The sequence below is a fragment of the Parasteatoda tepidariorum genome, chromosome 5 (assembly GCF_043381705.1).
Source record: "Parasteatoda tepidariorum isolate YZ-2023 chromosome 5, CAS_Ptep_4.0, whole genome shotgun sequence".
Classification (NCBI taxonomy): Eukaryota; Metazoa; Arthropoda; class Arachnida; order Araneae; family Theridiidae; genus Parasteatoda; species Parasteatoda tepidariorum.
Genome location: NC_092208.1, coordinates 51484601 through 51508228, shown reverse-complemented (window position 1 = coordinate 51508228; position 23628 = coordinate 51484601). Strand labels below are relative to the sequence as shown.

The following is a 23628-nucleotide window of genomic DNA, read 5'->3' as shown; positions in this document are numbered from 1 at the left end:
TATATATATATATATGTTATGGTCCGGCCACTTCACGAAGCGGCCACGATGTTCCAGCCAAAGCGCGACGTGCTCATTCAAGAATGACCGATAGGCAACGCATCTGCAATTCCCCAATAATTTTACTTTAAATCTGCAATAATTTTACTCTACAGGAAAAAAAATTGCAGTGGTATGTTTTCTCACATACCGGGTGGTACGGTAGGACCAAAATTTTTAAATATTTGTTTTATTAAAATGTTAGTTTGATAATATTGCCCCTTTTGTTTTCTTTTTTAATTTAAAATATAAATTTTCTAATTAAAAAATATACGAAAACAGACAAGTTTTTAAATTAAAATTTAGAAAATTTAATTTTTTACTTTGTCTCAAACATCCACATCCCACCACAATTAGCTGCGGGTACCTAGTAATTTTTAAAGAATGAAGTTATGGTTATACAGAGCCAATAATGCGTGTCGAAAATTGTTCTTCCAACTTTGGCTGATCTTCCCATGCCACTTCGCGATCTGGACGGCCAATTCTTGAAATCAAGAAAAGATCGGTCATTGGCCAGCCAATTTACATCGTTCTTAGCCATTTCGCGATTCGGCCGGCCAATTCGCAATGTGGCCGAATTCAGGCTTTGGCCGTAACATATACATATATATACATATATATACACATAAGGCACACGTTTCGAAATTTCGAATTGTTTATTATCTAATTATTATTTTATTTTTAATCATCTAAATCTAAAGTTTTGAGGTAAGATTTTACATAATTAATTAATTTATAAACAATTCTGTGTTTGGTCAATTTTGAAATTAAATATATTTTATTAATTTTTTTAGCTTTTCCTTGTTGAATAAAACTGCTTTTACATAATGTAACTGGCGTTGAACAGCAGACAGAATCTAGAACTTACGACTATTAATGTTTAACTCCGTAGTCTTGCAAATTTTGAATCCAACCCAGAGTACAAGATACCTTTATGATCAAACATTGGGACAAACTAGACTTCGTCAAAGACTTTTTTTATGAACAAATCTCCACTTGCTTTACATACTGATTAAAACCACGAAATTTTCCACTGTTAGTTCGATTGCATATGGCTAACACATGATCAGTCTGTTACTGAGGATATTTTACGTTAGCACTTTTGTCGGTGCGAGTCGGGAGCAGAATTCATATCAACGAGCAACCTCATTGGGAGGTGAGCTCTCTATCCTCTGATCCACCGCGGTTCTAGGAAAAATATTAGAATAAATTATAAAACTAATAATTCATTTTTTTCAAAATATTTAATAACAGAAATCGGGTTTTACATTTTGTCTCATCGAATAAATTACTTTTATTACTATTTGGGGTACATATTGCATTAATCATTATACGAAGATTTCTGACTCACGCTGGCTGAGGTGTACTCTCTACAATAGGTGTACTCTCTCATGCTACAATTCCATGCTACGGTCTCAAAGGTCTCATCTTTGAGCCCAGACGATATCAAATAACCTCGCTCCTCACCGGCACTCAATCAGTGCTGGTAAACATGGACAACGAACACGCAACGGTAAATCAACGGTAAACGAATTTTACAGGTTAATCCCTAAATCTCATCCTCTCTCAATGCTCAAACTGAAGATACATTTCAAGAGCATAACTTTGTAATTTTATAGTCATGATAGCTTTATAGATTTAATTATATTTTAAGGTACTTTTTAGGAACACTTTTTGCCAGTCAATGAGCAGGAAAATTGTTTCGAGTGCAGAAAATTTTAGATTGTATTTGTATCAAAACTGAACACCGTGTCTCAGTTGCAGACGTAATTGGATTTTTCGTGTGACAAAACTTTTAGATTAAATGATTTGTGTTTCAGTTAAATCTGTAACAAATAAACCTCTTAGAAATAATGCTTTTTTTAACCAGCGCAAAATTTTCACTGATAAAAATAGGCAGTTGAAAATAAAAGACATAAATAACAATGAAGTTAAAAAAATATTCATTTTATTCAGAAGAAAATACTCAATTGCACATATTCAGTCATGAATAGTTAAATAAAGTCGATGCTACGTGATTTGTATTAATTTCACGACATATTTATTTAAAGTTTTCCAATCTCTCTGCTTATTTTGATTGATTCAAATTTTTCTTGAGTAAAAAAAAATAGAAGAAAAATAGACAACTCTCTTTTAAAATACGCTAGCAGTTTTGAAAGATAATATTTTTCCAAATATTTTCAGCTAAAAGAAAGGTTTTTACTTATACAGCATACTTGACCTACATTGTAAAGGATTAAGGATTTAATTATGGTAAAAAGTACCGGTACTCAGGGTGCGTCATACCATGAAAATAATTTTTACCAGAAAATATTACGAGGCATGTGCAGTAATAATTATCGCAAAATTTCTGAATTACTCTAATTAAATAAATATTGGTGTCAATATTGCGTAATAATATTTTAGGGTAAAAATGGATTTTACGGAAAAATTGATTTAACGTATGATGTGCCGGTACTTTACATCGTTGTTCAATACGGATTTTTTCACTGTGTATCATTCTCCAACTTACTTTCTGTAAATTTAATGCACATGCATGAAAAATGGCTATATATAACTATTTATTATATATGTTTTTAGATGATATGATACATATGCACACGGCATGCAGTTTTGGTTATGCTCTCAATACCAGTGATGCATGGTGTGCTGCATTTTCGAGTGACGATTTGAAAGTTATGGAATATGGCGACGATATTGAAGGTTATTATCGGAGATCTTACGGAAATGCGGTGAATTATCAGCAAGCTTGTCCAATCGTAAAATATATCGTTGATTTATTTAAGTATGTCTTAGAATTTTTTTAATTTATTTATATTTTCTTGTTAATGATTTTTAGATACCAAAAAAATGAGTGTTTAAATATTGTTTAAAATTTTCTGTTGGGAAATTAGAGAATTATTGATTTTTAACAGAAACTTTTTACAGTAATTCAGGATCACATTTAAAGACAGATATTATGTTTTTAATGCATTTTTATTTACATATTATGACAAATTTCTTTTGAATATGGAGTACACTTTTTATCACCAAACTTCATTTAGTTTAATCATTAATTCATGCAATTTATTCTTGCTTTCTAGATTATATGAGGGAACCAGAATGAGCAAAATAGTTTTACAATTCAGTCATAGCGGAGCTTTGTCGAGATTTTTTACAGCTATAGGAATTTCCAGGAATGATAAAAAATTAACAGCAAAGTCTTTTTGCTCTCAAAGTAATAGAAGATGGCGCACAAGCTCATTTGCACCCTTCAACACAAACATAGTATTTGTGCTTTATGACTGTAATGGTGATTTAAAGATTATGACTTTACATAATGAAATGCCAGTTAGAATTGATGGATGTAAAAATGATAAATTATGTTCTCTAAAAGAATTTTATGATAAATATCAGCCACTAGCCGAAAACTGTGATCTGGAAAAAATATGTGATGTTTGTAGAGTATAATTGATACGTGTATTAAAACTTTTGAAGATTTCAATCTAAATAATATTCGTATTAATATTGCGATACGTAACGAAATATATTTTGCAAGTTTTGCATTCTCAATAAATAGAAGAAAAAAAACCATTTTGCAACAATGTGTTTTCTTTCTTTTGAAGAAACTATTAAAGTGTTCAGATGGAAATAAGTTAAAATATTTTTAAAAGAAATTTGTTTTTCAAAAGAATGTAAAAAATTCTGGTAGATTATAGTTACTAAACATCATTAGTCTTATATCAGATTTAAAAGGTTTTTAAAAAAATCTATCAGATTTTTATATGATTTAAGTTATTGCATATTAATCCAAGGTTTGAAGTAAATAGCCAACACTGCAAAACATTCCGGATTAAATTACTGTATAAAGTACCATCACTTTGAATACACATTCACATCATCCATTTTTCTGTAAAATCAATATTTACCGTAAAATATTATACCGTACTGAGTATTAACTACCGAACTGTAATAATTACCGTAAAATCACCGAATCACTCGAATTAAATGAATATTACTGTAAAAATTATGATATATCGCATTTTATTGTTCTGTAACAAGTTCCAGTAACAAGTGTTTTTGCATGAAAACAAGTTAATATAATTTTAAAAAATTGAAATTCCTTTTTCGCTCTGCATTGCTGTATTACCATTCATGATGTAGTTATTATCATGATTGTCCAAAATTGGCCTCGTTGCTTGAAAAAAATTCTTTTTTTAAATTTTGGCGGAAATTTTTCGAAATAATTTATGTTAACTTCTGTCCATTTACTAGACTATAAAATCCTTCTAAAATTTTTATTCAGAGCTACATTTTAACTTAATTGTCTTGTTTAAGCTTAAAGCTTAGATCAGTCATATGCTCTCTTTTCTTGAGAACTCTTATTAATTTATTATTTCTAATACGCGTTATATTTTTATGTGCTGTCGTAGATAAAAATAGAATAGCAAATATTTACCTCTTTAACACATTGTTAGAATTTCCATTTTAAAATTACGGGAAAATAACTGACTAAGGTCCGTCCATCCAGTTAAGCGTAAAGTTTGCGCTAAAAAACTTTTTTTTACCTTTACAGTTTCGATACCGTATACAACTAGTATGGTTAAAAATCACGAATAAAAAACTATGCGGTTTTTTAATCATTTACAAATTGTATGATTTAAAAACCATAAAAAAGAAATTTATCTGAACTCTGGAGCTAGGCTTTTTATTAGTTAATGCGGATTGGAGATAGGTTGTGGTTGAGTTATGTTTTATCAAATGAACAATGGAATGTAGTTTAATTAGTTTATCTGGTTTTTTAATTTATCATAAGAGATGTTAAATACTAGACGTTTTGTGTTAAGCATCCATCAATGCGTGAATGATAGTGTCGCCTTCAGAAAGTCCAGAGTCACAAAATGGGAGTGTATGACATTGGAAACTCCTTATTAGTTGAAGAGAATAGAAGAAATATTGCTGTGCCAACGCTGGATTACGAACCCTTGCCCTCGGTCATAAGATTGACAAGTTAGCTTTCTTGGTTGTGATATGTACCCAGCTGCAAGGAGCTAAGTGGCTTCATTAGGTGGTTCTAGTTGGTGCAATAAAATTCTGGTTGTTTAACTGTATTAATTGAAAACAGTTAAGAAACAGTTTTCTTCCCAGTTAACAGTTTAAATACTATCTTAGTTATGGTTATTTGACTGTTTTGTTTGAACATGGTAAAATAACAATTATATGAATTATTATTTAACCATTTTTTTCAAGAAATTTCAAACAGCGCAGAATTAGTATTTCATTACCCAATGTATTATTAATTTATTCTCAAAACATCCCTTAACTAAAATTTCGAAAACAATTACACTTAAAAAATATTCTTCTATTTTTTGGAATGCTTTTAAATAAAAAGCACAAATTTTTAACCAATTTTCATTTTAAGTTAAGATTTCACAAAGAAAAGTAAATCTAAGAAAGACTGGAAAAGAAAACTTATAGAATAAAATAACAATACCTAAAGAAAATCGCCTTAAAAAAAGAGAGAGAGAGAGAGTTACTTTTAAAGGATTAAATTTATGCCCTTGAGTGTATTTTTTAAGATCCCAAGGTGATGTCAGATAGAAGTATATTTTCAGATATTTTGTAAGGGGTAATTGATTTGAAGAAATTATTTCCTGAAGTTTTCGCTTTGTTAGAAATGATTCTGAGATTGAACCGCAATTGGGGATAAAAAGAGGGAGAAAAGTTTGTCCTTTTGGAGATAGTTAATTGCCAAACAGAGAAGACAAAGTAGATGTATTTTTAAACTCACTTTAGTATTTTTGACAAATAGTCGTTTTTAATCGCTAACGCTAAAAACCAAAAAAAATAAAAAACATTATTAAACAAATGTTAAAGTTTGCTGATTTGGAGATAGTTAATTGGCAAATAAGAAAGAAAAAGAGGATATTATTTGTACTCACTTTCGTATTTTTAATAAATAGTATTTTTTCAAAACTACTTTTAAACTCCAAAAATAGCCTTGGCATGCCGCTTGGTCACCTTTCTAACTGTCTTTGTACAACAAATAAATTTTAATGATAATCAAGACCAAAGTGTAATTCTTAAATCCCTCCAGCAATCTTAACACCTCCAGTTTTAAACAATATAATAATGAAATTTTTTTCTCGTCCAACAGTTAAATGGATAGAAATACTTCTGATTTTAATTTTAACTATTAAGAAATGTCCGCTCCATTTTTCAATATCATTTATTAATTTTAGCAATAATTTAAAATCCATCCGTCAGCTATTAAATCACACAAACCACCATAAATATGAGTTCAGGAAATTTCAGCCTAGTAGGCATAATAAGATTATTTCCTTCTCTGTCGAGTAAGGTAAGATTGAAAACTCGTTCCAATGCTTTATTGTAGTTCGCCTACGGTAAGAACTCACCCCGTCACAAAGTCTGAGGCCGTCTGCTGCTATGGAAACAAGATTAGCACATTTCAGGGAGGGTAGCTTCTCTTCCTGCAAGGGCTAACACAATAGACTGACGAAAAAGATTCTCTTTCTCTCGCCGAACCGAGCCAAAACCTGTCCAAAACAATGACCCTACACCCTTACTTAAAATGGTTTTACCTGGTTATCATAGTCAGAGCCACGGATCCAGACGAATAGCTAGGGGAGTTCTTACTTTAGACAAACTATACGTGATGTACTATTTTCTCATGAACCTCAGCAGTGCTTAACTTGAGTATCGTGTAAGATATATACATCAGTGATGAAAGTCATGAGATTGCAATTATGCAAATATACAGATCACTATAGTATCTGGTACAAAAAGTACATATGAGTAGTTAATGATTATTATTGATCTAAGAATGCTTCTGATGTTATTATGACCGTAATACGAGAATTAACACTTTTAACATGGGATGGTTGTTAAAGCTAGACTCATGGAGTATTCTATTTTGGAAACTGCACGATAATTCAACATTTCTAGCTCTACAGTATGAAAAGTGTGCCAAGAATACCTAATTTAACTCCTCACTAATAACTCCTCACCATATACAACGTAGTGCGAACCACCTGCACTTAATGAGTGAGACCTCTGATGTGTGCGTAGAATTGTCAGTGATAACAGACTAGTAACATTGCTTGAAGTAACGGCAATACACGGGACGTGAAAAAGACGCGTCAGCTAGGACAGTGCGACGAGATTTGTCTATAATGTGATATAGTCGCAGAAGACTGACTCGATTAACAGCACGACGTCACGTCCAACCCTTCTTCCGAGCTCGTGATCATATTCATTGGACTCTAAACAACTAGAAAACCGCAGCCTGGTCAGATGAGTCTCGATTTCAGCTTGTTAGAGATGATTAGAGCGTTTAAGTGTGCTCTAGTTTCAAGTCATCAACAACGCATTGTGCAAGCTGTCGGTAGCTCCATTATAGTGTGGGCGGATTTTTTATGACATGGACTGGAACCTATAGTCCGTATAGGGTATAAATAACATAAGCCCTTGAAAATATTTCCGCTGGAATTGCTTAACTTGCTGGAAAACATTGTTTTGCAGTTTTTCAAATCAATTGTGTCATATTTTGACAAGCTTCGTAAATAATTGTAACACTTAGCGAGGATAAAGCTATTTTTTTCTGCACGAAACGCACGAAACTAAACATTTTGATCATTTTCTGTTTTTCATAGCTTGATTTTTCAAAATCACCAGTCTCTTTTAGACACCATGTATAAGTGAAATTGCAATGTTTCGTAGCATGGATTCACAATAGTTTATTCCATAAGAACGCATTCATATTTTAAAATAATTTTCTTCATGTAAAAGTTATGATCAATTTTTGTATTAAAGAGAAAATTATTTTGTAAAAAATTCTAAACGTACTATTCTTTCGACAAAATTGAGTAATTCTGTGAACTGAACAGCAGAAAATTTTTCCTTCCAGACTAAATTTTAACTCCTAATGTTTTAGGTTTAAAATTTGATAAAAAGTGTCAGTAAAATATTCGCTTCCAGTACAGAAGCATATTTATTATTTGGTAAAAAAAGCCCCCCCCCCAAAAAGAAAAAAAATAAAGTGATGACGTATTTTCGAGTTCTTCCTATTTTGGTGAAAATTAAAACTCAAAAGACGTCACCTTACGGCTAAGAATATACGTTTCGAGAAATTGATTTCAGCTCGTTTGGGTCTATATGATAGATTAAACGGCTATTTTTATTAAGAAATGGATTCAAAGATTATATAAAAACTTTAGAGTTAAATAAAATTAAACATCTAGGAAATATACAATTAAAAAAGGTTTTTTAATTCACTAGTTAAAGTAATAAGCTTACTTTATTTTTTAAAAATATTCATTTTTAAAAATATAAAAACAAGTTAGTTTCATAAAAGTAACTTTCATACAATGTAATTATAAACCATGTTTTTTATAATTTCCAGACTTTGTAAGAAAGGAAATAAAATTTAACCAAAATGAAATTTCATCTAGATAAATTTGGAAATTGCGTAGTGTAATAAAATACACATAGGCGAATAACTAAAATTTTTTGTGTGAATAAAATGAAATGACTTTTATGGCCCATGTAATCTTAGGTAACCATAATAATTCTTGTCTATTTGTTCCTTTCCTGTAAACAGTAATAATAATAATAAAAAAATAATACAATTCTATTCTGTTAAAATATTATCTAATAGAGAAAAATTTAACTTAACTGAAAATAATTACGAACATTAGCATCATTAAACTAAATATTAATAAAGCATGCTAAAACCCTAGTAAATATTCCATTACTAAATCTTAAAGCTAATTAATGTGAGACTGTTATGATGCTTAATACATTGTAGAAAGCTTAACTTTTTTCGTGTCTTTAAATATATTTAACAGTTCTACAAAATTAAATTTATGAATAAAGCCATTCATCAAACACATTCCAAAATGCTGCATTCCATTTTATGGACCATGGATAACAATTTGCGAAGCATTTCTTTACATGTAGAATTCCTTCATAATTAGGCCTAATTACACAGAACGTGGCAACAAGACTTAACAAATAGCGCCTCTTAGCGGCGACATGTTTAATCAACTGTTCCCAGTAGAAAAATGCCTCACGACAAGCCATTCATGCTATCTTCATTTTCCTTAACAGAAGATCCGAATGATTAATAAACGTTGACTTAACCTTTACTAATGGCTGTATTCTTGCAATAGAATTTAGAATTACTTTTTTTTATGTTCTCAACGAAAAATATCTTTATTTACTCCTTGAATATGAAAAATGGTTCCGCGGGGAGATATTTTTTAAATTAATATGTTTCGCTTTTTTTTGTAAAGCACCCGCAGGTGTTGATTTTTATTAATTGTTTGTTCGTTGCTAAACAAATTAACATTTTCGCTAGAGTAAGTTTGTTAAAATATGCCTCAGATGAAAGATAGTTGGTAAATGATTAAAGGTCTTTAAATCGTTACTTCCTTAAGATATATTTTTCTTTTGGCAAATACTTAACCACTCAAATTCTGTAAGACTCTCTTTGAGTTTGATTAATTTTTAAGTAAATTTTAAACTGATCAGAGTGTTGGAAGGTTACTAAGTTATTTTAGTTTGTTGGTTATATTTAGTAAGAAGCTTTGTTAAAAACATTAAACATTCGATTTGAAGATTATTAATTTTATTTTTTAATTCTTTACCAAGAAAACTGGTGAGTAATTTTTAAGTAATTATAAGCTTGGATTCGAAAATTGCTAGATACCTAACGCCGAACTCAGTTTGAAAATTTAATAGGAGATCAAAAATTTTGATTCATGTTTTCGATAATCTTGGTAAACTTGCTTAATTTTTCAATTGACAGCAAACAAGAATTCAACATTGCTTGCAATTTGTGTTCAACTAACATTCCTTTTCTTCCTTTGTCCATGTTTTGCTTCTTTGGGTTGCGTTTTTTTAGGACATACTGTATTATAAGACTGCACACTTGTCCTCGCTACTCTTTACCCAACATAAAAGGTCACGTTGACACAAAACTCACTCTACTTATAGTTTTGACAGTAATATGTTTTTGCATCACTCTGCATAACTTACGTGAAATATTTCCATTGTTACACAGCTAAACAGTTAGAGCTTAATTACGATTCAGTACATATATTAAAAAGGGCAATAATCAGATTTTAATACCACACCAGCATTTCATAAACAAGCCAAGTTCAACAATTTAAAAAATTTCATGGCAGATTGAGTTCTTCATTGCAGCATTTTTAGCTAAAAAGCATTTTAGATGAACCATATGTTATGGCAATGTTGTTAGTTATAAATGTTGTTACAATGTTGTTAGTCTTTCTCTGGATTAATCTATTAGTCGTCAAAGCTACTATTTCGGGAACAGGTTTTATTTCGAGAAGTTCACTGGTAACTCAAATGTTTAAATCTCAGTATTTATTTTGAACGAAACAAAATTCACGTCCATCACAATACATTAATAACTTTAAAAAAAATATTTATTTTCATCTTAAATCATGGGAATTTCATAAAAACTATAGTGGTAGCTACATTAAAAAAATTTCAATTGGATTAAGTACAGAAGAATTATACTGTTTTCATAAGGGCACTTTTCACATCAATAAAATAAGGTGTCTTGGCAGGGAATGATTAGGCAAAAAAAAAACAATAAAATAATAATATGAGTAGTAGAAAAAAAAATTACTAAGTATACTACCAGAAAAATTGGTTCCATGTTTAACAATAATAAGGTGCAAATTTGAGCAAACTTAATAGGGTAATAAAATGAGGTATGTCTTCTTTCAAATTGAACGAGAGTATCGCTAAAACAAGTTTAAGACGTACAAAAATGTATTATAACTTAGAACCTTGTAAAGATTGAGGCATAGATTGTGATATTATTATAATAAGGTATCATAATAAGGTTAAGTAAAAAAGTTACATTGAAATTTTTTTTCGTTGAATTTGAAGCCTAATATCATTTAATTATATCTCAGAAATTCAAAGATATAGTTCAAATCAGCACCATATTAATGTTGCTTAGCACCATGTAAAGCCCGGTGGCTGAGCGGTAGCGCTCCGCGCTGTCGTGCCACAGGTCCCTGTTTCGATCCTCGGGCCGGGCAAGGTTGACTCAGCCTTTCATCCCTTCAGTGGGTCGATAAATGAGTACCAAGCATGTTTAGAAACTAAACACTGGGGGTTTCGCGTTCGGCTGACCACCTAACCGGAACATCTCCTCCTGCACCCCAGAGCCCAAAGGTGAAGAAAACTGAGATGGGCACAGTAGGCCTTGGCCCTCTATGGGCTGTCGCGCCGCTGAGTTTAGTTTAGTTTAGCACCATGTAAAATGTAAGCAGTGTTATTGTTTATACGTTCTAAAATGTCTACACACGCATTTTTATTATTTTTTTCTAAAAACGAAATGTATTAAGGTAATGATTTAAAGTATTTTTTTTTTCAAATATTTAAACAATATTAGTCTTTTAATCATTACATAAAATTCATTAAAAGCAATTTTTATTTTTAGAAATTTCTCTTAACTTAAGGTACGGTTAAAAGATATATTAAAAAGAAAATATATGTAGAAAAAGTTAAATGATCCCGAAATATTTAATTAGCCTTAATTGGATTAGAAAAATAATTTAAATAAAACATTTAGGAAAAAAATGTTTCCCAAGCCAAATTAAGCTAAAGCCAGAAAAAAAGAGCTGAAAAAATTTTATATGTATACATTTACGACACATAATTAAAAAAAAAGAGTGCTCGTCTTTTATTGTTATTTTTTGTTTCATTAAATTTTTTAACTGAAACATATTAGAGAAAAAAAATATTTACAAAGATTTAATAAATGGTTTATTTATATAAAGATTGCGAATCTAAAATCTTGAACAAACTTCTTTTTATCCGCATATTTTTTTTAAACAATTTAGTTAATCTTAAAATGCAGATAAATATCTTTTTGAATATTTTATGAGCAGTTTTCTTTGCGTTTTAAAAATGAAAGCAAGTTTATCATGTTATGTATTGATTTTTAATACTAATTATATCTTTGTGGTTTATATATTGCATGGTTGATTCTTTTGAGTATTTAACATACATTTCAAAAGAAAATTTATGTTGATTTTCTTATGTCAAAATTATATTTAGTTTTCATTATTTATATGCCCACACATATATTTTAGTTACAATGTATTAGAATGCTTACATACATATTTATTTTTTTGTACTATTAATTACAATTTGTTTAGAAACTTTTACCAAATTGCAATATTTCAGTGGTAAAGTAAGTGCTTCAATTTTTTGGATAATTTAGACAGCATTTAATTATCTTTAACTTTATCTTTATCTTAATTATCTTAAATTTACTATTTCGCATTAGGTCGCAAATCCTCCTTCCTTTAAGTAGTTATCTTCAAATTTTAAATAGCTTTTAATTTTTAAAATACATTTAAAGAGTAGTATATTTCTAAAATAATTTTCATAATAATTATTAATGAGAATGACAAAAAAATCAACAACAATTTGAATTTCAATGTGTAAGGTAATATAAATTCTTAAGTTGAATCCAACACCTAGTGCTAAGTAAACTATATTGATGACATGATATATACCTAATATATATTAAATGTTACTCGTTACGACATTGACATTCGTTACAATATTGACATTCGTTGCAACATTGGTATTCGAAATAGCGTAATAACGAATCATGTTTACACACCTTCCATGTAAAATGAGATAAAATAATTATTAACATTTTTAAGAAATTATAAGAAAACAGAATGCTGTAATGCAGTTTTTTTTTCTAGATAACTCAATTAATTTACTAACTTAATATCCTAAATTAAGATACATATTATATCAATATGAAGTATCCAAACAAATTAATCAAACAATTCAGGAATTATATAGAGTTCGAATTAGCTTTAATAGTTCTGCAATGAATAACCATCACTTTGTATCGTGGTGGCTAGTATTTTTTTCGCACTTTTCCTCTGAAATTAGTAATTGTAATGCAGTCTTTTTCAGATAACTTGATTAATTTAATAACTTAACACCGTAAATTAAGTTATAAATTATATCAGTATGAAGTATGCAAACGAATTAGTAAAAAAATTCCTTTTCATATAGAATTAGAATAGTTTTAATAGTTATGCTATGAGTACTATTACTTTGTTCGGTGATATCTAATTATTTTTACGCAATTTCCTTAAGCTAAATAAATCCTTAACCTTTTAATGAAATCATATAAAAAAACGGAGCGTTGGGATGCAGTCTTTTCAAGAAAATAAGATAAATTTTAAAGCTTAGTATCGTAAACTAAGTAATAAATTATATCAATATAAAGTATCTAAATAAATTGTAAAAAAATTGCATGTTATATAGAATAGGAATATTTTTAATAGTTATGCAATGAATACTATCGCTTTGTGTCGCGGTAACTAATTATTTTTAAGGAACTTTTCCCGTAAAATGAGCTAAAAGGATAACTACATTTACTAATTGAGAAAACTCTTTATAAAATTGCATAAAAAACATCGTAAAGCAGTCTTTCCGAGATAACTTGATTAAGTTCTATACATTGCCAGGGGAAATTCGCATTTCCTTAATAGGCCTCAAGATAATTTCTTGAAATATAATTAAAATATGTTTTCATCTTTAGAAACAATTTTAACGGCAATATCTCGTACTTATCACATTCAATGAATTCGACGGTATATAGCGTAGATAAAAACACCCTTAAAAGAACGTTAAAAAGATAATTAAAGCGAATAATTATTCTTTTAATGAAGGTTATGTGTAATTAAATTATCATCTTGGCAGGCACTTTTCAATTAGCAACGTAAAATGAATAGATTTTAATGAAATTGAATAGTTTTTCAAAGTAATGTTTCAAAGAGATAACAAATAAAGCACGCAGTTTTTGAATAAATTAATACATATTTTTTTAAAAAATTTATTGAGTAGAAATACTCTAGGGTTAATACGTTCATCTAACAAAAGAATCTCTCGCTTGCATGACAAGAGAATTTTTTCTGATGCTTTAGATTTTAATTGAAAAACAGAGATGAAATAAAGTATTTTTTCCCTACTATTTATATAACTAATGTTTTTCCTGTAATATCGACGATTCAATTAGCAAATATATTGTACGTACTTCATAATGTGAATATTTTAACTTGCTTATAATGATGTGGTGAAAGTGTTAATGCCGAAGCAAATGGATACAATAAACAGTTTAAACAAAAAAACAAAACCGGACATTTTCCGTCGAATTTTTTTTATTTGAACTTCCGATCCAAAAAAAATTATTTTTCTTTATTGTTGAATATTAATAGACGTTCTATCTTAAATTCGAAAATGCAAAATATTTTAGTCAGCAAGTAGTTTTTTTTGTTTTACCTATTGGTGGTGAAATATGCAATGTCCCGTTCACTTATCTCCAGTTTTCACTGAAATGCATCCAGGTTTTGTCTTAAAAAAATACACTATGATAACATATTTATTAACTCTATTGATTTAAGGTGTTTGAGATAAATATCTGCATAAAATAATTATTTAAATTAGGTAAAAGATATTTTGGAAATTAATTTTCTAACCTTATCGTTAAAACAGCTTTACAATCTATCTTGGGCATCAGAGCGTTAAAATCACATTTATCATCAAACTGATATTTAATACAGATTATATTTTTGCTTATTTAATCAGGAAAATTACAGAAAGTACAAAACTATTTTGATTTCAATTCAAGGCGGGAAATCTCACTGAGGAAATCGTGAAGAAGGTTGCGCCATCTCTTAACGATGTTCAGAAATACAAAAATAATCAAGTGATTTATAGAGACGTTTAAATAGCGACAAATTCAATTTCAATAATGCAATTTTTCTCTTCGTCGCATAGCAGGAGTCGCCGACCATACGGGCACAAAAAAGACAAACGTATGAGATGCAAAGCAAACAGAGAAGGGGTTAAGGTACTTTTTGGCACTTTTTACTAATTTGAAATCCCGGGAGTTGCGACTAAACTAGTGTTCAGTTAATAACATTCTGCATTTATCAAATTCTACGTTTATAAGAAATCGCTAAAACTATTTGCAAACTGCCATGTTAGTCAGAGAGGAATAAAAGACAGTGTTGAATAATTTTTCGATTAGTTTGGCAAACCTAATGTTTTGAAGAATTTGAATAGAAGAGTTTTGATTTTTTCACCACAGATTTCTAACTGCAGTTTTTAATTGCCTGATTATTTTTTTTTGTCAAGTTCTACATCTGATGATACTTCTTTTGCATAGTTTTTACCAATTTAAAAATGTCTTTTATGCTTATAACGTTTTAAATCCTATTTTCCTTTAAATAGTAGTGTCGGTTAATGCTAAACATTGTCAGTCCAGGGAATTTGGGCAAATAAAAAAATATTAACTACAGGTTAGGCCAAGTTAAAACACCAGGAAAGCTTGATACAAGGCAAAGATGGATACGTGGAGCCTTATGTTCTTAAACATGATCAGCCGGCTTAATTTACTAAAAGTATCTAACGCATTAAATTAAAAATTACTTATGATTCTTGATTTTAAAACCTCAGTATGCTTCTCTGCGCAGAAAGGTCATCTTATTAATTTTATGTTTTAAACAAACAATTCAGATTAAACAAAACAACTAATAGTATTTAATTACTTCAGTACGTACCGGCATTATCTGGCCATGATCCATAAAACAGAATGCAAGCGTACTTCCAAATAATAATTAATTTTTTTAAAAACATTTTTTAATATTTATTGTGAACTTAGTGGCTAATTTGTTATACGAGGATAATTTATTTCAAGCAATTTCTTGAAAATGAAAGATTAAGGATCCGGTCTTTATCCTATATTATATGAGAGTATTTTTCAAAAATTGATTTACAAATATTTAAGAACAAAATATCAACAAATTTTATAAAAAGAATTTTAGTTTATTAGTACATTAGTAGATTCAGCAGAGTTTTTGGAATATTTATTTCTCTCCATAAGTCATAAGGGAATTTATTAAATGCTATCAATATTAGATCTTGATAGCATTTGATAAATTTCCTTACAATTTATTTTTCTTAAAAAAATAAATAAATAAAACATACAGTTAAAGAATAAGAAAAAGGGTACTTTTAAAAGTAGCATAAAGACATAACATTTAAGTCCAGAACTATTACCAAAGAACAGGGTGATTTCAGATACTATTAATTGGGTACTAAATTTTAAACTATTGGGCCATTTTCAAAATCTTTTTGATTTCTGTTTTCAGTGGGAGCGGTGCTTTGATTTTAATAGCATCGCAATCATCCCTATATAAGTCAGATACTTCAGAAACAATGAAATCTATAGTAAAACGTTTTTTTGTTTGGTTACTTTCTGCAATTATGCAGCTCTTTTTATATCCAATTAGAACACTTCACCCCTTTGCTTCTTGGAACAAAAAGATCCTATATTTTTCTTCATAGTAACCTTGTAATCTAATATTTTCGAATTCTTTTCAAATTAGTTTTGTTTCCTTTTATAACTAAACGATCTTATCTTATTGACTTATGGAATATTTAAGAACCTTATAGCCGTCAGACTGAGCATAGGCGGTATTTGTGATTTTTACTTTTTTTAAATATGGATGTGGGTTCAGCCAACACCTCCTAGAAAAGAGTAGGCCTCTGCACGGGTTACCATAAATATCCTTTTGTAGTCCAAACGTAATGACATATTTCGTATTTTCAACCACTGCGCAGCTAATTACCCCGAATGTAATGACATCTTTCTTATTTTTCATCTACTGCGCAGTTAACTTCGTCACATCGGACTACTAGATTGATCCGTGCTGAGGCCTTCCTTATTCTAGGAGGTGTTGGTTCAGCACAATCAAATAGATAGGTAGATAGAGATATGGAGATATATAGAGAGATAGAGAGATAGAGATAGAGAGAGAGAGAGAGAGAGAGAGAGAGAGAGAGAGAGAGAGAGAGAGAGAGAGAGAGAGAGAGAGAGAGAGAGAGAGAGNTGCATTGCCATCTTCCTCAAGTCGAGTAGAGAAACATTGGAAAACCCGTGACAAGTACCCTGCATTGCCATCTTTCTCAAGTCGAGTAGAGAAACATTAGAAAACCCGTGACTAGTGTCATGCATTGCCATCTTTCTCAAGTCGAGTAGAGAAACATTGGAAAACCCGCAATCTGTGAAAACACCTAGTGGTCAAGAGACTGACATTTGTTAAATGAAATAAGCATTTAATTCTTAACTGTTTCATAACAAATTTAATGCTTAAGTGAATTTTAAGTGTGATTTAAGTACTTTTATATTCTCCCTAATTTATCTCACAGTTTCTGCTTCAGTCTTAAACATCTTATATATATGTGTGTAAAATATATTATACCGCAGGCAAATATAATAAGAATGGATGACCGTAAGACAGTTTTAAATCTCGTAAAGTTTCCTCAATTTCGAAAAGTTTGGAAACTCCACCTTTTGAAGTTATATCTTATTGCATGTTTGATGTTAAAAAAGCCGCCTTTTTTGTCATCCGGAACCTAAGCGATCAGTGAATAATCAAAGACCAATGAAGTAAACCCGGTTCGAAACCCAGCAATGGCTGGTCGATACGAATTGCGCTTCCGGCTTGCACCGACTACTGTGCTGACGTAAAATATCCTCAGTGGTAGACGGATCGTGGATTAGAGTCGCCTTGTCGTCAGGTTATCCGTAGAAGGTTTTCGTGGTTTTTCCTTTCCACGGAGCGGGAATGCAAGTTAGTTCCATCAAAAAGTCCTCACATTTCTCCCAATACTTGGTCTAGGAGTTCCCCGGTCTTCTGACTTGGGTTCAAAATTACAAGGCTACGGAGTTGAACATTTGTAGCCGAAAACAGATGGCGAAGACGATGACTGTTCAATGACGATGGTTATAATGTAAAATAAAAATGCATAATTAATTAATTATGCATAGGAAAAAAGTATGATCAAAACTAGCAGAATATAGTAAAATTTATCCTGTTTCTGTCTTTATGGGAACACAAAATTCTCGGTTATTTATACTGGAGCGTTTTGGTAATGAAAATTAACAATCAAATGTGTTTTTTTACCGTAGAAATGGTTTTTTAACCATATGTTTGAATAAAGTAAGTGATGTAAAGTTTAGTAACATTTGGTAATTTCATCATGAGGCCTCAGAGAATGGCATAAAAGCCATTTATTCGGTTAAATGTTTTTTCAATTTGCGTATTTATTAGTAAATGTGTGGTAATGTGTCATGGTGATGGCATCTGTTAGAAGAGTAAAAAATAGAGCCACTGAATTCGAATATAAATTGAATGTTGCTGATTTTTTCTCTCCTCTTTCAAGAAATTAAGAGAAAACACAGGATTGAAGATAAATAAATTTAAGTATGAGACTATATCTTTCCCGTTTTAACGGACTTTCTCCGTGGCAAATTGTTGCCCTTAGAAAGATTCAGAACCATAATTTTGAAAACCAGAATGCTGCCATGCGAACGAGAAATATTCACCAATGTATAGTTTAAATACCATACATTTCCATTCGATTAACCATAATTACGTTGTTTATTTAATTATTTTTATTTTTTTACAAGAAATGGCATTACTAAACAGTGTGGTAATTTTACTAGAATGCTTTTCGCCGTGTGTATAGTAAGTCTTTTGAGTTAGTTCTAAATTAAAAGAATTTGATGGAGTACATTTTTTTAACTGTTATTTTAGAATTTTTTCTCCGATGAAAAAGATTGAAAATAAATTTTACAGACAAGATATAAAAAAAGGAAAGGGATATTTTATTATTAATCATCTCATAATCAATAAATCAAACACTTATACCCCCGGAATGTTTGTGTTGACGAACTAATTCCTGTACTGCTCTGGGCCAAAAAGCCGACCAGCTTTAAAAACAGAACATGTTCCAAAGATGTGAATTAGGAGTTATGATTATACAGTGCTAAATATAATTTTTTTCAATTTCTTTTTGTGGAAGCGTCTTTCAAATACAATCAGGTGTTTCAAATTTTGAAGTTGCTCTGTTCTTAACTAATATGATATAAAGTTGAACAATATTACCTGAAATCGACTCGCATAGAAATATGTAGCCCAAATTGCGGTTTTAAAACTTTCATTGCCTCTTGATTTCAATCTTAATTGTGATCATAGAGAGTAAAATGTTTCTGCTGAAAATCTACTTGCTTGCTTGGGTAATCCAAAAACTAGAAGAAACAAGAATTAATCAGTAGTTGCTTTTCCTACTCATTTGGATTTCGACACACTACGACAGAAATTTATGTATTATTGTTTAATACTTATTTTTGTGGCTATCTCATCCAACGATGGTGAGTAGCCCTTAACTCTTTGATGCAGATAAGAAACCGGTGTCCCTTAAAAAAAAAATACTTTTCTTACCATTCTAATTACGAGCAAAAATATATATTGTTATTTTTTAATTATTAAAAAAACAGTGTAATCAACAGGGTAAAAACAGTGTATCAGTATTGTATCTGCACGATAATTCGGAATTATATCAGAATTAGTATTTGTATTATATTATTCCAAAAAGTAGTTTATTTTTTTTGCGGAAATGTTACCGAAGTTATGAGATCCATATTCAGAAATATAAGTTGTTGCCACTCACATTAAGTTTGTCAATTCTGTCAGGTTTTCTTTGTTTTATTTTGTATTAACATTATCTTTTGCGTTTGTGAAACTGACAATTATTTTTTATGTTCTATTTATGTTTATAATATTAAGTTAAAGAACTTACGATACGTTGTGCTTAAGAGAACTCTATACGATTTTCATCTTTATGATGTAAGTTTATGCATCCAACAAACAATGTAAATAATATATTGTAAATAGTCCTATTATTCTTAGTGTTGTATTGTGAAATAAAGTAATTAGAAGCAAAAGAATCTCGAGTCATAACACAAGTTGCCCTGAGGAAATTCTCTTGTTTCTGCTTTGTTTTATGCTTATGCCAGCCGTGAATAGAAATTTCATCGATTTTATTTGTTTCATACTAGATTTTATTACCACGAGCGTATAAACGTTTTATATAATTCGCGATCGCAACGCTCGAGTACGCCGTCTAGCGGGAGCCTGTAAATATCGGACATTAATTTATCACGTNATTTTGGCTGCTTCTGTTATTTCTTTTTTACGAAGTCTTTTTTTATGTACAGTTTATATGTTTGATTTGAATTAAGTTTAAGAACGAAAAATAATTCGAGATTAAGAATAAGTAGAAACTGAGGGCTTATTAAGTGAATTTAGTTAATAAACTGACTAAATATTATTTACATTAAGAATATGGATGCTCTTAAAGTGAAAAGAAAGTCATTAAGAACAACTTTTAGGACTGCGTCGAATAAGTTGGAGCAATATTTGGCGTCACCGGAAACTGTTGCCAAGGATATTAATCAGTTGCACGCACTAAGGTCACAATTGCAAGATAAATTTTCTCGTTTGAATGAAATTCAAAATGAAATATCCCCAGTACTTTTAGAAAAACCTGAGACCGTTTCTGAATACGAAACTGATTTTGAAGCAGCGGAAAATTACAGAGATTATTATCTTGAACTAGACGCAAAAGTCGCAACTTTTTTAAATAAGGACCCCGGTTCCATCGCCAAAAGTTCTTTAGAGGATAATGCCGTGAAACTAAAACTACCGAAATTTGAATTGAAGACATTCTCAGGTGACCCTAAAGAATATCTCACATTCTGGAGTATATTTTCAAAAATTCATGAATCTGAAGATTTATCTGCGATCGACAAGTTCCAATATTTATAATCTATGGTACCCGAATCCAGGGCCGCAAGATTAGTTTCCAGTTTCCCAATAACAGCAGATAATTATCCGAGAGCCATTAAACAATTAAAATTACGGTTTGGCAGAGAAGATCTTTTAGTACAAATATACGTTCGAGATCTCCTTTCTCTTGTTATGAAAAATGCTACTACCGGAAAGAATTCTCCTGATTTAGCAACCCTCTACGATATGCTGGAAACAAAATTAAGAACTTTGGAAAGTTTGGGACGTACGAAAGAGAAATTTGCTGACTTTCTAGAGCCTCTTGTAGAGTCATGCTTACCTGAAAATGTTATGCAAGCCTGGGAACGGAGTAGAATTTCTGGAAATACTGATGACGTTACCAGTCAGAGATCCCTCGAAAAACTAATGTGTTTTTTGAGACATGAGGTCGAATCTGAAGAAATGATCAGTTTAGCTCGTGAAGGGTTTGGTAGAGATAAGGGAAGTGGCGAGAAACGAAACGATTACCACAAATCGATCCAAAGAGATGAACCTACTGCTACTACACTGATCGCCAACACCTCAGTAGGAAAAAAGAATTGTATTTTCTTTGACCGATCACATCCAAGTCAAGACTGTCAGAAAATAGCAGAAATGAGTTATGAGGACAGAAAATCACGAGTTATACAAAAGAGATGCTGTCTTGTTTGCCTCAAATCTGGTCACATGGCAAAAAGATGTCACAGTATTGTAAGATGCTTAGTTTTTAAACGGAGGCATTACACAATACTTTGCCCCGATCTACGTAAAGGAATTAATTCTTCATCAAAGGACAAAATAGCAGGTGATGAACAGAAATCAACAGAAATATTGTTTACGAATCGTTCTTCTGAACGTGAAATATATCTCAAAACAATTACGATCAGACTACGAAACAGAGACAAGGAAGTCTGTGTTCGTGCACTAATGGATAATGGATTCCAGCGTCCCTATATTGAAAAGAGTTTGGCTGAAGAATTGAAACTTTCTCCCTCTGGAAGCGAAGTGTTTTCTCAAGGACTGTTTGGTGGAGGAACTTCTCCTGCTTCAGAGCATAAGAGATACGTATATGGTAACTGTTGAAAGCTTAAATCGCAAATATACGAGTTCAATATCTCTTCTTGACCAAGCAAAAATTTGCTCAGAGCTACCAAGGATACAGTATAGAAGTTTACTTGCTGATCTAGCTTCTCGAGGAATAGAAATAACAGATGTTGGAAAAGATACGCCCCCTATAAGAGTTCTTCTAGGAGCTGATGTACTTGGAAGAATTCTGACTGGAAAAATAGAAGTGTTAAGATCGGGAGTTTCAGCCATAGAAACCTTACTAGGTTGGACAATTTTAGGTCTAGGAAGAAAAAAGAAAATGGTTAACTTAGTCGCATTAAGTTTGCAAAATATGGAGTTGCAAAAAATATGGGATTTGGACGTTTTAGGCATTGAAAATCCCGTTGAAAGAAAAAATAAGATCCAACTAAAGGAAGAAACGTTGATCCATTTCAGAAAAACATTAAGAGTCAGTGAAGATCAGAGATATGAAGTATCTTTGCCATGGTTGGCTGGACATCCTTCCCTTTATGATAAATACGACATAGCAGAATCCAGACTTCGCACAGCAACTAAACGTTTGTTAAACGAAAATTATTTTGATGCTTACGACGCTGTATTTAAACAATGGGAATCAGAAGGTATTATAGAAACTGTACCAAAAGAGCAGATTACGAAAACAGGTCATTATCTCCCCCATAGACCAGTCATCAAGCTATCCAGCAATACTACGAAGGTTCGACCAGTTTTCGACGCATCTTTCAAGAAACCTGGATTTGCTTCCTTGAATGAATGCTTAAGTGTGGGACCGAATCTTATACATAGGATACTGCCATTACTGTTGAGATTCCGTTCAGGGGCATTAGGAGTTATTGCCGACTTAAAACAAGCATTTCTTCAGATACGTTTAAGAGTCGAAGACAGAGATGTACTAAGGTTCTTGTGGTGGGAAGACGCTGAATGCACAACATTTAAGACTTATCGACACTGCAGAGTGGTGTTCGGTGTGTCTTCCAGTCCATTTCTTCTAAATGCCACAATAAATTATCATCTAGGATTGCAGAAATTCCAAACAGAGAGTCTTAAGAATACGATTGATAATTTAAGAGAAGGATTTTACGTGGACAACCTAGTCACAAGTGTTAATAACGTCGATGAACTGGAGCATTTAAAATCTCAAGCTATCCAAATAATGAAAGAAGGTGGGTTTGAATTACGATGCTGGGCTTCCAATAACTCTAGAGAAGGACAAGAAACGGAAATGGTTCTTGGCATGAAATGGAATTTAGTTAGTGATGAACTTTCATGTAAGATGCCGTTAAATTTAGTTACCGTCAATGAAAAGGCAGTTACGAAACGTTTACTTCTTTCTATCATCAACAGTATTTACGATCCAATAGGCTTTACTGCTCCAGCGCTATTGTTGCCCAAATTCCTTTTGCAGGAAGCGTGGAGAGAGAAACTAAGTTGGGAGGATGCATTATCAGCACAACTTGAGCAGAAGTACAGACGGTGGGAGAAAACCGCTGCTCTCATACCTGAATGTACCATTCCTCGAAGAATGTTACCTGTAAATTACGATAATGTCGAACTGCATATTTTCACAGATGCATCTTCTTTTGCATATGCTACTTGTGCTTTCTTGCGATGTGAATACCGACGTCAAGTGACAGTCAAATTAATAGCTGGTAATCCAATGAAAAAACCAACAATCCCAAGACTTGAATTGCTGGAGCCGCCCTCGGAGCTCGTTTAGCCGCAACTCTACGTTCTGTTCTGCCCATTT

At 31.3% G+C, this 23628-nt stretch overlaps 2 protein-coding genes across 2 annotated transcripts in view; both read left to right on the top strand.

Moving 5' to 3' along the window:
- Nucleotides 1–3765, top strand: part of LOC107449118 (multiple inositol polyphosphate phosphatase 1-like) — an 18304-nt gene extending 14539 nt beyond the window's left edge. Inside the window, exons 8-9 of the mRNA XM_043055473.2 lie at nt 2620–2824; nt 3123–3765. Of these exons, the coding sequence (XP_042911407.1) occupies nt 2620–2824; nt 3123–3489 (572 nt within the window). The 3' untranslated portion in view covers nt 3490–3765. The remainder of the gene's footprint in view (nt 1–2619; nt 2825–3122) is intronic.
- A 17033-nt stretch (nt 3766–20798) lies between these two features.
- LOC110283179 (uncharacterized) lies at nt 20799–23598 on the top strand. Its single transcript, XM_043055069.1, has 2 exons — nt 20799–21867; nt 21926–23598. Exons 1-2 carry the CDS (start codon nt 20799–20801, stop codon nt 23596–23598), a joined length of 2742 nt encoding a protein of 913 aa, XP_042911003.1.
- Nucleotides 23599–23628: the final 30 nt, after the last annotated feature.